At 38.6% G+C, this 14,857-nt stretch overlaps 1 protein-coding gene across 1 annotated transcript; it reads right to left on the reverse strand.

Moving 5' to 3' along the window:
* Positions 1-1,479: 1,479 nt before the first annotated feature.
* On the reverse strand, positions 1,480-14,379 carry LOC118425985 (sodium- and chloride-dependent GABA transporter 1-like). The gene is given in 15 exon segments (XM_035835178.1): positions 1,480-2,844; positions 3,192-3,359; positions 3,698-3,798; positions 4,064-4,163; positions 4,594-4,734; positions 5,103-5,215; positions 5,523-5,647; positions 5,988-6,049; positions 6,051-6,092; positions 6,787-6,921; positions 8,027-8,159; positions 8,785-8,900; positions 9,491-9,588; positions 12,064-12,198; positions 14,007-14,379. Coding segments are annotated over 15 exon segments (1,884 nt in total). The 5' UTR covers positions 14,239-14,379; the 3' UTR covers positions 1,480-2,661.
* Positions 14,380-14,857: the final 478 nt, after the last annotated feature.

The raw sequence follows: 14,857 nt of genomic DNA on the forward strand, positions 1-14,857 counted from the left end.
CTTGTTTTGGAAAGTATTTATGTGAATTCAATTTTGCTGGCGCCGCCTGAGAATTACTCCCCAAGCCCCCGTTGCCATGAGTGTGCCCTTATGGTGAGGGCTAGACGATCAGTCTGCAACCCAGTTAACGTTGACCTCAACGTTCAAGACCTCACTATTTTAGCTGGGGCTGTTTCATCGCAGATGTGATTCACATCATAGATAGGTGCGTGAAAGGCATTTTTGTAGTGCGCGTAACTTGAACGGGCAAACTTTTACATACAAAATCTAGTTTTCAATGTTGGCAGCAAAACTAGGAATATTGCGTATAACAAAATCTCCATGCTATTGGCACACTTTAGGCATTCAGTTTCACATTTACTATCTTTACAAACGTAACAGCACAAAATTAACTCATATCAACGCCATAATTCTTTTAGTTGAACCAATTGATACGTGCTAGTTGGAAGTGAACAAAGCAGCTTCGTGTGATTCACCAATGTAACATTTCAACTCACTGGTTATACAATACCAATATTGCATGGATTGATAAAGTTACTATGATCGGAAAATTTTCAACATCGGTCTACTCTTGGACTACCTGCCCTAGACGTAGGGCTTTACGTATATATATACGTAACACGTTATGTATCGTATAATTTTGAAAAATACTAGGGCTGGGTACCGGTACAGAAAATTCAGGTACAGGTCCGGTTCAGGTCCAGAGGATCAGGTCCAGGTCCGGACCTGAACCTGGACCTGATTCAGTATGACTCATACCAATGGTCCATTTCACTACAAAGAAATCTGTTTGGTGGAGTATTAGACTTACACTGGCGTTTTAAAATCCTACAACGCTGTTTGCACCTGTCCGATTGGCTGTAAAACTTAGTAGAAATTACTATAAACTCTACTCTACTTCACTCTTGTTATTTTCTTCCACCTGCAAGCGCCAAAACGTGTGAATGCCTGATAAAATAATCTGTTAATTTTCTAATCGGTCCAACATCCGGTCCACCTAACTTTTTCAGGTCCGGTTTTTCTGGACCGGTCCAATAAGAAAAACCGGTTTTGTACCGGTACGCTGTACCGGTACCCAGCCCTAGAAAATACTGAACTTGTCATTTTCTCATCTTGCAAATAAAGTCGTAGCATCCAACTGTAGAACATACTAGTCTAAGCTACATAGCATAGCATAGAAAATGACAGAAATCTGTCCTCCTATCTTAGTAGTCCCATTTAAAAGATTTTAACGAAAATGTATCACTTTGTCCTAACGTCTACAGCTATGTGCCAAACGTCAAGACCATTCATCGACTCTGGTCAGAGTGGACTCACCAAAAACCTTTTAGGACATAAAAAATGCATGTGACACACAAAATCTATGTGAATATACATGCAGTAAGTATGTCCAGAAATACTGCAAAATTCATTCACACAGCAAGTACAACATACAAACAAAAAATTCTGACACCACGTTTGCAAGGGTTTTTCTCAAATGCTGGCACTTTACTGTATACAGACTGTATGAGACACACAATAACTTATTAAGTTATTTTCTTTACAAGGTAAGTCTTACTGTAGATTGTAAACTTTCAAAAACGTGTGTATACACTGTACATGTAAATGTATTGTTTTATTCAGCCTTTGATTTTGTTGCTCTTTTGCATAAAAGTGCAGGTAAAAACACAGAGCTTATCCTAAAAGTGCATGACGTGTATTTACAACTTAGCCTTTCTTCAAATCATCATAATATAGATCAACTAATATACTCTTTAAGCTAGGTAAACAAAACTAGTTCAAACTGATTTCACAATCCAGCAAGAAAACGCAATGCATGTACTTTTATGCTTAAATGATATACAACAGTACAACATATCAATTACCAAAAGTTGGGCTTACTATTTAAATTCCCAAGTATGCAAATCATATGTTGTTGTGACAACATGTGATGGACAGCCATGGACAACATGTACGTGAGACACATTGAGAAATTAAATAGAAAACATACTTTAACTTTAATGTTGTACAAGTTGTAAAAGCTAAATATACAAAAATATCATTGTACATATACTGCTTCCTTACAAATTTACACCATAGCAAAAATTTCACTTAATCTGCACAATACTGGTGTATACTTCAATTGTTACCTTTGGTAGAACTTCCTTCACCTGTCAATATAAAATAGTAGCTTTCTAAAATATGATGTAAAATTTGAAAGTCATATTTTACACCACTCTAAGTGCAACTTGCCCTATGACTTCACTGACAATGCTGTAAAAATACATTGCTTGGAATGTATAATATACTGGTTTAGATCCTTCTAATTCTACCTTCTATACTAAAAGGAGCCATTTTATTTCAAACAAAAGAGAAAAATAACTCATGATTTTGACAGAAATATACAGCTTTCCTATGTAGGGTCTCTGTCAACTTATGAATAAAGTACACAACAAAAGCATAAACTTAGTCATTTAGGACATAAACATTGGGAGAACACCTGGTATACATGTAGGTAGTGTTAAAACATGCTTGGAGCTACAGGTGTGTACAGGTTAGGTGTGGCATTTTGTTTGATGGCATGCATTTATAACTAGACACCGTGCATGCAAAGCTGGTGTCTTACACAGAATAGCACTTTTACTAGTTATATACAATACAGAATAATGCAGATACAAGAACTCAAAGGGCACTTTCTTGCACTGAAGATGGAGGTGGGGCCGAGGCGAATCCTTCTTGGCGTGAGATGTCGTTATACGATGGTGGCAGACCCGGATCTTCCTTACGGTATGACCCAAATTCTTCTGGTTCAAATGCGAGTGAGCCTCGGTCAGGAATCTTTGACTTCAGGGTCGCCATGAAGCGCTGAAGGATAGCAAGACGTTAATCATTAATTCTTAGATTGTTTAACACAGATTTTTTTATACAGTTAGCACTCAAAAGAAAATTGCAATGTTTGACAAAAGAAGGCAGCAAACACCATATTACCATTTCGCCATATCAAAAAACAAAATTTCAATAGAAAGACATGTATAGTAATACAGCACCAGCAATTTAATATCTTGAAGGTATGCACACGTTTTCAAGAGTTTGAGTGTTCTTAAGGAAGGCTACAAAATAGCATATTATTGTTAATGTGGCAGAGTTATGATACCCAGTGGAATAATGCGTTAATAACAGTTACAGAATATAGTAAAATGTTCACTTCCCACCTCCACAAAGCCTCCTTTCTCCTTCAGCAATGCGTGGATGGCTCCGATTGGAAGACAGATTATGGAAAGTGATGCAATAACCCAGCCAATAGCCTGGCCCCAGCCTGGGTAGTAGTAGTCGCCATACCTTACAGGGGTGTACTGAATAAACCCAAAGATCATGATCCCCTGAAAGAGAAAAAAACATTTAGAGATGGCACTTCACCCCTCACCTATATACTGCTTTGTGACTGTCCTAATCCCACTGACAAAAATAGCAGCAATGGTAAGCATGTAATAATAATGTACATGTATGGCATTGTGCAGATGTAACAAAATACTTTCAGCACTTTGGGAAAGTAAGTCTCAGAAACCATTTCTAAATAAATCATATAAAAAATACAATTTACAAAATACATAAATTACAAAATCGAAAAAAGAACAAAATTAAAATGTTCAAAAAACAACATTGATGATGAAAAATATGTTATTACAATAATCAAAATGTCATAAGTCGGAACACATACCCCAATGAGAATTGGAGACAGTCCGTACCAGCACACGATGAAGTACAGCCAGGGTTTGTTTCCTGTCATCTCTTCTATATTCCGGGCAAGCCTATTGGCACCTGAAAAATGACATCATAATTATCACACATTTGAATATTAAGTACATTGTATTTCACTTCAGGGCTGTTTTCGGGACCCGTCATTCTGTCCTGTGATGGAAAGTTGCTTGCTGGGACGAAAAAAAGAATTTACCCCATCCATTCCAAAATCCAAGCTTCAATGTATGGGATTGAAGAGACAAAAAATGCACAAGATGTCTAGGAGGACAATGGCAGTGTCACACCAACAGAGGAACCGAACGAACTAACAAGTGTGATATCTTACCGTATATCCATGAAATGGCAACAACTTCGAAAAACGCAATGATCATGAGAGAGATGGCCGCAGCATAGAAATCAATCAGCTGGAAAAAGTACATCCCTCCCTGTAGAAGACAAAAGAACTAATATGTATTATGTGCAATGAAAAGTACATTATGTTTCAGAGATATAATGTTTGAAATAGGGTGTAATGATATAGAGATAACTCACCCTGACCAAACGGACATTCTTCTGGAATGTGTACAGTCCTCAAGCGGACAGTCTTCAACTTTCTAGCATACAGTCCTCTTTGAAATCGGAATGTCTAATCAGACCATGCGACCGACCATCACTTCTGTTCAGCGTTTTAATGCCCGTATGTCGCACACCCTGAGCAAGCGAGTTTTAGCCTAAATAACAGCGTGCTTGTCAAGTGAGCTTTTCTGGAGGACTGTACTGTAGCTTTTCTGGAGAATACCAGAGGAATGCGTTCATTTGATTGGTCAGGGTATAAATGCCTGCACCACAGGGACACATGTTATGTACAATACTGACCGGTGCGATGTTGGGAAGCCCAAGCAGGTACGACACACAGCACACCAGAAGCACCAACACTTCCTTCCTCTTCAGGTACTTCCTGATCAGTGGGTGGAAGTGGTCGTACAAGGTGGTGATGATCACCTCCACTGTGCAAAACTGGGAATGGGCATTCAAAAAGTGTGTTACCTAGTATAATTGAGTGGTCATACTTTTTTCAGTGAGAATGTGAGATTCATGCACAATTGTACAATCATATTCATAAAACCACTAAAATATCTGGCTGTTTGATCTGATTTACTTTGATTCCAGTTACATGCATACTGTAGTGCTGTAAAGTACTGGCAAGTGCATGTACCATGATCACATATGGCTAGATTTTTATTGATAAAAAAAGACTAAATTCTTTGTTACTGGAAACGGGCAAGATTAGTGACTCACAAGTCTACCCACACTGCACTTGCCACACAAATCAGTAGGAGGCGCTGCTGCACTATACTACACCATTGAATCATTGTTCTAGATACCTGAGAGTCAATCCCCAAGAGGAGGAGCATGATGAAGAAGAGAATGGACCAGAGAGGAGACACAGGCATCGTGGCTATGGCCTGGGGGTACACCACAAATGCCAGTCCTGGACCTACAGCGTAAATCCAAAGAAAAATATTATTGAGTTATACCTTTAAAAAATTAAAATTTACATGTAACAAAAGGATATCTCTAGATACTTTTCTAGACTCGTGAGTTAAGAAACATGTGTATTGGCATGTGAAGGCCAATGAAGCAATAATATTACCATCTGTAAATAACTGTAACAGTAACATACAGGGTTTAGTGGTGAGAAACTCTGCCTCTGAAAGTTGTGTGGCTAAAGGCTAAAAAACAGCCAGGAGCTGCCCTTAAAATACACCATACATGGTAATGGCATTAGGACTCAGCATGTTTACCTTGTGTTGCTACCTCCTCAACAGTAGTGCCCTGTAAGAACGCCATGTAGCCCATGACAGAGAAGATGGCGAATCCCGCCAAGAGACTCGTCGCTGAGTTGATACATGCGATCATCAATGTGTCCCTGGGGATCAAGGTCAAAGTTAGTCATAAAAACTTGTAAAGAAGTAATGATAGTGCCATAGCTTTGTACCATAGGGGAAGTAATTTCAAACAAGATGTGTTGGCACAACGGTTAGAGCATTTGGACCAGTTCTAACATGTCACAAACGTTTTACCCTTGGGATAGGCAACAACTACAAATTTCCTCACTTCACTCACAAGTTAAAATGAGTACCCTGCTTTGGTTTGGGACGTCCCTTGGATAGGACACAATATCCTAATGATTGTGAATCAAACAACTAAATTTGTGGTTAAACAAAAATGTGTATGTATTGAATGGATGAAAGTATACAATATCTTACTTGAAGACGTTGTTGTTGAACTTGTTGTAGCTGGATAAGGCGATACAACCTCCAAAGGCATATGCCGATAGAATTGAAGTTTTGGGCAGCAGCATTGATCCATACCTAAACAGTTAAAAAGAAAGACACATTGTTGAATGACACAGAAATAAAACAATACCAAACAGAAACAAAACAGCATGATTAATTATGTTTTAGATATCATGATATACATCTAGTTGTCCTAATGATCTTAAAATGGGCAGGAAATTGATATTGACTTTTCTTCTAATTTACTCTTACGAATTTAATACAAGCCGAAAAACAGAATCCTTGACTGAAGGGGTTAGCGGTATTTAGTTTTGCTAAGGACTGTTTAAGAATTTTATAAACCCAACTCTCTTAATTCTGTGGAGAATCTGCACAAAAATGGTGTTATCAAGGCCATCTCAAGAATGTGCTGAACAGTCACCTGGATACCTGAACTGTGTAAACTGCCATGTTGCTTTAGGATTACTAAATAAATGCTGCATTTAATAGATCACTTCAAATTCCTTAATACCAAACAGTGTAAATGATACTGTAATTCAATTTGTCTTCTCGGAACCAAACTTCCACGGTCTGAAAAAATTCAACTTGTTCTCAGAACTAAATGTTCACAGTAGTGGCAGGTGCATGTAAAAAAAGTCTGCGATTTATGTGTTATCAGTAACGATATAAGTTCACGTTACAGTCGTGAAAACCGTGAACATAAAACTACATTGGAAAAAAAACAGGAATTACAGTAGTTATGTACTTGTATGTTGAAGTCTTAACTGACCTCAGCTGTACCCAACAGGTGCCATTTGGGCTCGAGAAAGAACAGGATTCCGTCCACTGCTCCGTCCAGTGTTACCCCGCGGATCAGGAGGGCGATCAACACGATGTACGGGAACGTCGCAGTAAAATATACCACCTGTGAGTAGAAACAACGATGTTAGAGTTCTGAATACTAAATTGACAATAACGTTAGTATTGAACCAGATTCTGTTTGGAGATTAACCTTTTACCAATTTTGTCTTAGCTGGTTTGGGAGTAAATCACACTTTCAGCAACCCTTCCATGGGTCAAACCTCTTTCAAAGCTTGAGGTGTTGAGTTTGAGGTATTGAGTTTGAGGTTAGAGGTGGAGAGTGTGAGGTGTTGTGTTTGAGGTGTTGAGTTTGAGTTCAAGGTGTTGTGTTTGAGGTGTTGAGTTTAATGGTGTTGTGCTTGAGGTGTTGAGTTTAATGGTGTTGTGTTTGAGGTGTTGAGTTTAATGGTGTTGAGTTTAATGGTACTGTGTTTGAGGTGTTGAGTTTAATGGTACTGTATTTGAGGTGTTGAGTTTAATGGTGTTGAGTTGGAGGTGTTGAGTTTAATGGTGTTGTGTTTGAGGTGTTGAGTTTAATGGTGTTGTGTTTGAGGTGTTGAGTTTAATGGTACTGTGTTTGAGGTGTTGAGTTTAATGGTGTTGAGTTGGAGGTGTTGAGTTTAATGGTGTTGTGTTTGAGGTGTTGAGTTTAATGGTGTTGTGTTTGAGGTGTTGAGTTTAATGGTGTTGTGTTTGAGGTGTTGAGTTTAATGGTGTTGTGTTTGAGGTGTTGAGTTTAATGGTGTTGAGTTGGAGGTGTTGAGTTTAATGGTGTTGTGTTAGAGGTGTTGAGTTTAATGGTGTTGTGTTTGAGGTGTTGAGTTTAATGGTGTTGTGTTTGAGGTGTTGAGTTTAATGGTGTTGTGTTTGAGGTGTTGAGTTTAATGGTGTTGAGTTTAATGGTGTTGTGTTTGAGGTGTTGAGTTTAATGGTGTTGTGTTTGAGGTGTTGAGTTTAATGGTGTTGAGTTTAATGGTGTTGTGTTTGAGGTGTTGAGTTCGAGGTGTTGAGCCACAGGCTCTCAGGGAGGAGCCCAATCGGCCTCTCAAACAACGTCTAACACAAGCTAAGTTTCAAGAAATCAACTGTTTAAAATGTTTTTAGGTTATGAAATCTTAACAGAACTTACATAACCGTATGTATACAGTCTTGTACAACAGTGATCATACCTTTCCTGTTGACTTGACACCTTTGAAGATACACAGGTAGACGATGATCCAGGCCAGCAGCAGAGTGAGGGACAGGTCCCACTGGGGGGCTCCAAAATCATCTATCCCACTACTGATCTCCAGAACATTGTGGCTGGAACATTCAAGATATCATATAAAGTGAGGAAAAATTGAATTTATCCAACAATAGTTTCATTAACTTTGCTAGAAGTTTATGATTTCCATCTGTGTGTGTGTGTGTGTGTGTGTGTGTGTGTGTGTGTGAATGAACTGTGATGTGTGTGTGTGATGTGTGTGTGCAACCAACATAACTCCAGAATGCCTCTAGTAGATGGATTGTATCAATATTTGGTACTTGAAATGATTAGATTTTGGGCTCCCTAGCGGCTTGCTATGGTACTGCAGCGGTTTAACATCTCAAGTTCTACACCAAAAAGTAGTTACTCAAGCAACTGGATATGGTTTTGGAAATGGTCAGACGTTTCAACTGGAATCCACCAGTTTTCGTCAGTGTCGGTGTATCTTTATTACCTAGATGTCTAACCTACATCGACGTATCTCAAGTTCTAGACATGCTACCATCATGACTTGCCAGTTGTCTAAACCTCTATCTCATATCCAGCTCTAACTTTTGTCTGAATTAAGTTACATGTATCTACAAGTAATGAAAAGTACTCTGCTGTATTTGATATCAACATTATCTATTCTGCAATGATTCACAAGAAAGGCAAACTGTAGAAAATGAAAAAAGTACATACTCGAAGAACTCATTGCTGGGCGAAGTGCTGTCGTTGTGGAGTAGGGAGCGGTTCATACCAGTTGTACAGTTTCCAGTATTCCAGGGGTTGTCACACCTAGCCCACGGCAATGGCTCCTTTAGAAACAACATCCATGTATTTTAGCAAGACTATCACATCAACACAATTTCAATACATGTACATGTATGTCTTCAACCTTAAGTTCTTGCTATTGCCCTACATCAGTTAGAGCTTAAAAAAACATTTCTGTCATTCCCTCAGTTGAAGTTCCATTTTCTAAGCAATGTAATATTGGGCATCACAAGCTGATCTGCTGATGAAAGGGTAAAATCTTTATTCCAATTTTTTTTTAATCCTGAAAACTGGATGAGGACCTCAAAAAGATACAACAAATTAGTGAAACATATGTAAGCTTCAGATAGCACCATTGATCCATAAAATATTACACTGAAATGGTTACAGATAAAAATAATGTGGTACTCATTTAACTTTAGTTACAGGTCTTTCTTAAGTAAATATGCAGGGTGAATGAAAGATCTGATTTGATATGACATTACACGACATTACACTTAACATAACAAGTTACAAACAAACAAACATCCGTAAATAACTTCATCAGGTTGGCAATTAATCATATAGTTCTTTTAGCACAACCAATGGTCACAGTGCTTAAAGAACCTTACTATGAAAAACAAATAACGCTCACCTGGAATGAGTTGAAGAGGTAGTACAGAGCCCATGTGATGATGACGTTATAGTAGGTGGAGAAAATAAAAGTGATCACCACTGTAGCCAATCCAGCTCCTGCAAAAGGTCAAAGGTTACCAGATGCACCTGCTGTAAACACTAATTATCATACAATGTACATAGAACTATTGTGTCTGCCAGAGTCAAAGTACAGTTCTGGATCATTGAAAAAGTGCTATGTGCCCATGCAGGATTTTCATATTTGTTATTTTTTACACTTGAAATTTTGGTACTCGACCATTTCTGCTGAACTGTCTTCTTGTAGCCTTCAATGAACTTCAAATGCCCAAAATGATTTGAAACATTTTTTTAAAATTCTCATGATGACTCATCAATCAAATTTTGAATGATAAATATCTAGTTGACAATACAAGCTATGGGGGAAAATGCTGCATGATCTTTTTTTAGTAATAGTATAAAAGCTTGGAAACAAGCAGACAGTAAATAGTGAAGTTAGGGTACCATCCTGTCAAAGTGTCTGGCACCCAGTGTAGCAGGCCAAAATATACACCTGGCCAGAATGTACATGTACCCGGGTACGTATTCTGCCCAGGGTACAGTCTGTCCTGCTACACCTGGCTGATAGTATGTAAAATCTAGCCGGTTGATGTCGCATCCTCATTCAGCAACGTAGCTCTAAGAGTCGACAGTCTGCAAGCTAAACTTGAAAAGTTGTAAACAATAATAAAAGCAGGAACAAGGTTGAATACAAGCTAGTAACAAGCTAGTAGGCTCTACCTGCTCAGGAGATTTGATCGGGATGAGTTTGAACGGGTTGATATTTACCGTTTGAAGGGCACCCTAGGCAAGACCTGTGAGAAAAACTGACAGAACCAGAGGACAGATTGGGTGAGTGAAGATCATTGAACCTTTGTACATGCATGTGCAATAATCAATGTTGATAAAAAAGCAACCACACCAAAGCACCTGAAAAGGAAAGTTATAAATCCACAGATGGTATTGCATTCCAGCTGTCTATTTGTTGTCACCTGTGCTTGGGCTTAAAACTTTTTCCTGCCGCAATGTTGTAAGTAACAACTTTTGACTGTAATTTATAAAGTCTTTCTGAAGATAAGAGATCTGGTAAATGCCATGATCCCTACTACATTTGTATGCACATATTGCCAGCAATTTGTAGGCACACGTTCTCACTAGGATTTACTAAATAGCTGCTTGGAAACTTGTAGTTCATATGGTAATTAATAAAAATTGTTACCTGTTTGTATCTTGCGACTTTGTTTTCTGCACATTACAGATTAAAGGAGGATATTTCAAGTCCTTTACAGACTCTCTGCACTTAGAGAAGTAAGACTGTAATTGATGTCTATTCATTGCCTTAAAGCATGTGTGCATAAAAGTCTTATGCATTGAGAATACTGAGTCTTACTGATTGAGAACAGCTGAAAAAAGCAAATTCATGGCAGCTATAATACTCTAGAGTCTAAATAAGTCTTCTTTTTATGAAAGGTATGAGTCATAATTTATATCAAAGTTCCATCTCTGGGTTCCTTCAAACAATGTGCAGTATGCTTTGAAGGTCAACAAAAGACTGGTACTCCTTTTTTTTGCTAATATGTACAAAGCAAATAGCAATTGTCAAACAACTGTTTTGTTTTTGTACACATGCATGCTTGAAACACAACTCTGATGCTTGGTTTAGTATGACAAAGCAAAATGTCTGCATTAGGGTCCTAACAACACTAATGGCTTCTAGAAGGGATGCCAAATTACTGGTATGCTAAATTCAGGAAGGGACTTGAGTTTAAAATGCACTTAAAATGCAAACTTTTTGCAAGCCCATTTTGAATTACATTAAATAAGATACATGGCAACTTTTCATGCCCTAGAGTAGGAGCAAGTTGCATTGCTAAAAAAGGTATGCATTGTAACGTTATCCAACCGTGCATTGTTTGTTTGTTCAGTAATGGGAACATTGAGTTACACAAGATCAAAGTACAGCTGAATTATAAAATCTACAATCTGCTGTGTCATTGTGAAAGAGAAAACAGAAAAAGACCACTAGGTATATTCCCTGCATGAAACATTGAATTGTTTCTTTCCTGGTTGAAGATTTGATGCCAATAAACCTGTTCCCACACAGTTAACAAACTTCGGACAAATTTGTTGATTGCCCGGTTTCAAACCAAAAACACGGCAATTTTTTTTTACCTGAAAATCTGCTGCCATCTTGTACTAGGGAGGTTATATATAGAAATACTTATTAACCAACCCCCTTGCTTGTACAGTGCTTGGTGACCTGCTGTGAACTTTAGCCGATCACTAAGAATTGTGTAACTATCAAGGGGACAACAGCCATCTTGTGGCTGAAAATGTCATTTAGTTTTCAGCTTGCAGACTTGTGAGGCAAGCCAATCTCCTGCTGTGATATCACCTTAAAGTTCATGTAATGAATTTACAATGTCTTGAACTTTGGATGTAACCATGCTCACTGGTCATACATGTTCAGAAAGACAAATTATTGAATACCTGGGAAAATAAAGAATTGCTGTTAACCTAGAAATCAAATCCTACCTTTCAGAAGAGGGCAGATCTTGCCCAGTGCCCCTACTGGCCCCTGCTGTGTGTACTGTCCTACTGCCAGCTCCATGTACAGCAGGGGAATACCACACAGGAACAGCATGATGAAGTAAGGGATGAGAAACGCACCTAAAGAACACATTTGTACAGAGAAAAAAAATCATACTGTGAATCACATCCATACATGTTGGACCATGCGTACAGCTCCAGAAAAATCTTATGTGACTACTAGAAAATTATGGTTGGTTAACTACGTATAGTTTTTTATTGGTACAATGTCAAAGACATAGTCCGAACATGCAGACTATTTCAAAACTTTTGTGGTATTTTAAGTTCTTCAGTAACTCCCTTGATATGACTTCAAACCTGACACCAACCGCAAGTTTACCTATAGAGTACTACTAAGTATTCTCCAAGTAAAGTTTGGGACTACCTGCACCCCCTCCCCCCCCCCCCCCCCAACCATTATCTCTACTGGGTGAACCCAAGGGTTTTTCTACCATATGTCCGAGGACTAAAGTGTACCGAAAGAAATTAGACACCAACATTGAATGTACACAACAGGGTTCAGCCTTCACCAGACACCTAACAACTTGAATGTCTGAAGACCTTACTAGTAACTACAACTGCACTTATCCTACAACAGTGACTGCACTTACTAAATCAATGGTACCTGATGTTTACTGGAAACAATTTGGTTAACCCTCAAACATCTCAAGAATGCTCTTAACATTTTCAAGGCCATAATACTTGGGAAGAAACAAACAGCATTCTAATCTTGACTTTGAATTTTCAGGACACACAAAGGTTGAAAAGCCCAATACAGAGCTGCAATGTTTAGATTGATATAACGTTAATTGTGGTGTTGTTACATTTGAAAAAGGTAAATACATTTTTACTTCTGGATTTTTTAATCTTAGTGTGATCATAGTGTTATTGTTAAGTTGACATTCTGCTGATATTTTCTCAAAATAAAAGTCATAAGGCTTCCTGTAATGGTTTTTCAATTCAGAGCTATGGACCATTGGCAACAACAGGTACACTGCAAAATCACTGAGTCACTGGAGTAAACAGAGTTTGACATGTTTAGAGCCACACCTTGGTAAATAAAAAGCAAATGACATGTAATGAATGAATTATCGCATTTCAAGCCACAAACATGGATCCATGATGTATAATCACACTGCAACCTAGAGCATGCTGTAAAATACCTGTTGGACTGGTTTGTGAAAAGGTTACTAACACATATCGTGTTACATGTAGCCATTGTGAACTGCCAAAAGATATGTAAATATTTTGTAAGCCGATTGCTCCCTGGGGCAAAGAGGACAGCAACTACTAGTATATGGGACACAATATAACAATCCAACAACTGCCCTCAATGTCCCAGATAGCTAGATATATTAATCTGTTATACAAGCCAATTATGCCTTAAATTTCAACTTGATAATCATGTTCTGCATTTCTACTCAAATTGCGTATTATACTAGACTGTACCTGAGGAAGTTATTTAAAATGTAATTATAGAAGAATTGCCAACCTGGGATTACATTTCATAGTAGAAACACAAGACAGAAAATAGTTACTAAAACGGCTCAAGTGTTGTTGGATCAGTTTTTCAGGGTTCTGGACGTCCCTTAAAGTCGGCCATGTAAACAAAACTGTTTAACATAATGTCATTAATACTAACAGTAGTCTTACACAACTGAAAGACGCAAAAACTGTCAGTATTTACACTAAAAGGTTTGAGTGAAACAAACAGACATAGATGGAAAGATCGCAAATGTTTTCTGGCTGTTCAGTCATGTTGGTGAATGCAAATGAGCTATCAACACCTGTGAATGTGATACTCCAACGCTCTTTGGTCAAGGCCACATGTGGGTTGCCACAAAACATTTCAAACTTCAATTTCCTGATGCGGTACATAAGAATCTTACCGCCTCCACTTTTGTAACAGAGGTAAGGAAACCTCCAGACGTTTCCCAGTCCCACTGCATAGCCGACCATGGCCAGGAGAAACTCTGCTTTCCGGGCCCACTGGTCTCTCGGCTCGCCCGGCTCCATGTCGTGTACAGGCCCGCGGTGTTCGGGCGCGTCGTCTTCCTTGTCGAGCATCGGGTCTCTCACCCTGTTCTCCTGTCGGGGCTGGGTCCACACTGAGCTGAGCATGGTGGCGTAACCAGACCTGGTTCTTTGGCAAATATTTGCTATGCTATTCCGACAATTACCGTCTATATAAGTTGTATAACGACACAGCACGTTCGTACGAGGATCTTTGTGTACAACGCCGGAAGCTGAGCGTCTCTCTCGGACGAGACCATTTCGTAAATATCATGTTATTAATGTGAGCACAGTCCCATTTGGTTTGTAATGATTCCAGATACCATCTTGCATCATAAAAAATACAATAGAATGTAAACCCTGTAGAATGAAATGATGTTGGAAGCTAACAAAAGTGTTTATATTTTTATCTTGTTCCCCATGGGCACAATGAGACAATCCATCTAACGCACAGACCACGCCCTCACGTGTTGAACTTTACTCTCCACGGATGATTAGCAACAAATGGCCACGCCCCCATAGGACAATATTTCATGGTCCGACTGAAGTTTTCTGATGCAATGGTCCGACTGGCATTGAGACAATGGTTTTAGTGGTTAGAAAACGCAAGGAGGTTGAAAAAAGGAAAAAAGTAACAATAAACCGTTCAGACTATTTGTCCAAAGAAATTATAGTACCATATGGGGCAACCCTTCCCATGAATAAAGTTCTTCCATGGTAACGTTAG

Source organism: Branchiostoma floridae, chromosome 11 (genome assembly GCF_000003815.2).
Source record: "Branchiostoma floridae strain S238N-H82 chromosome 11, Bfl_VNyyK, whole genome shotgun sequence".
Taxonomy (NCBI): Eukaryota; Metazoa; Chordata; class Leptocardii; order Amphioxiformes; family Branchiostomatidae; genus Branchiostoma; species Branchiostoma floridae.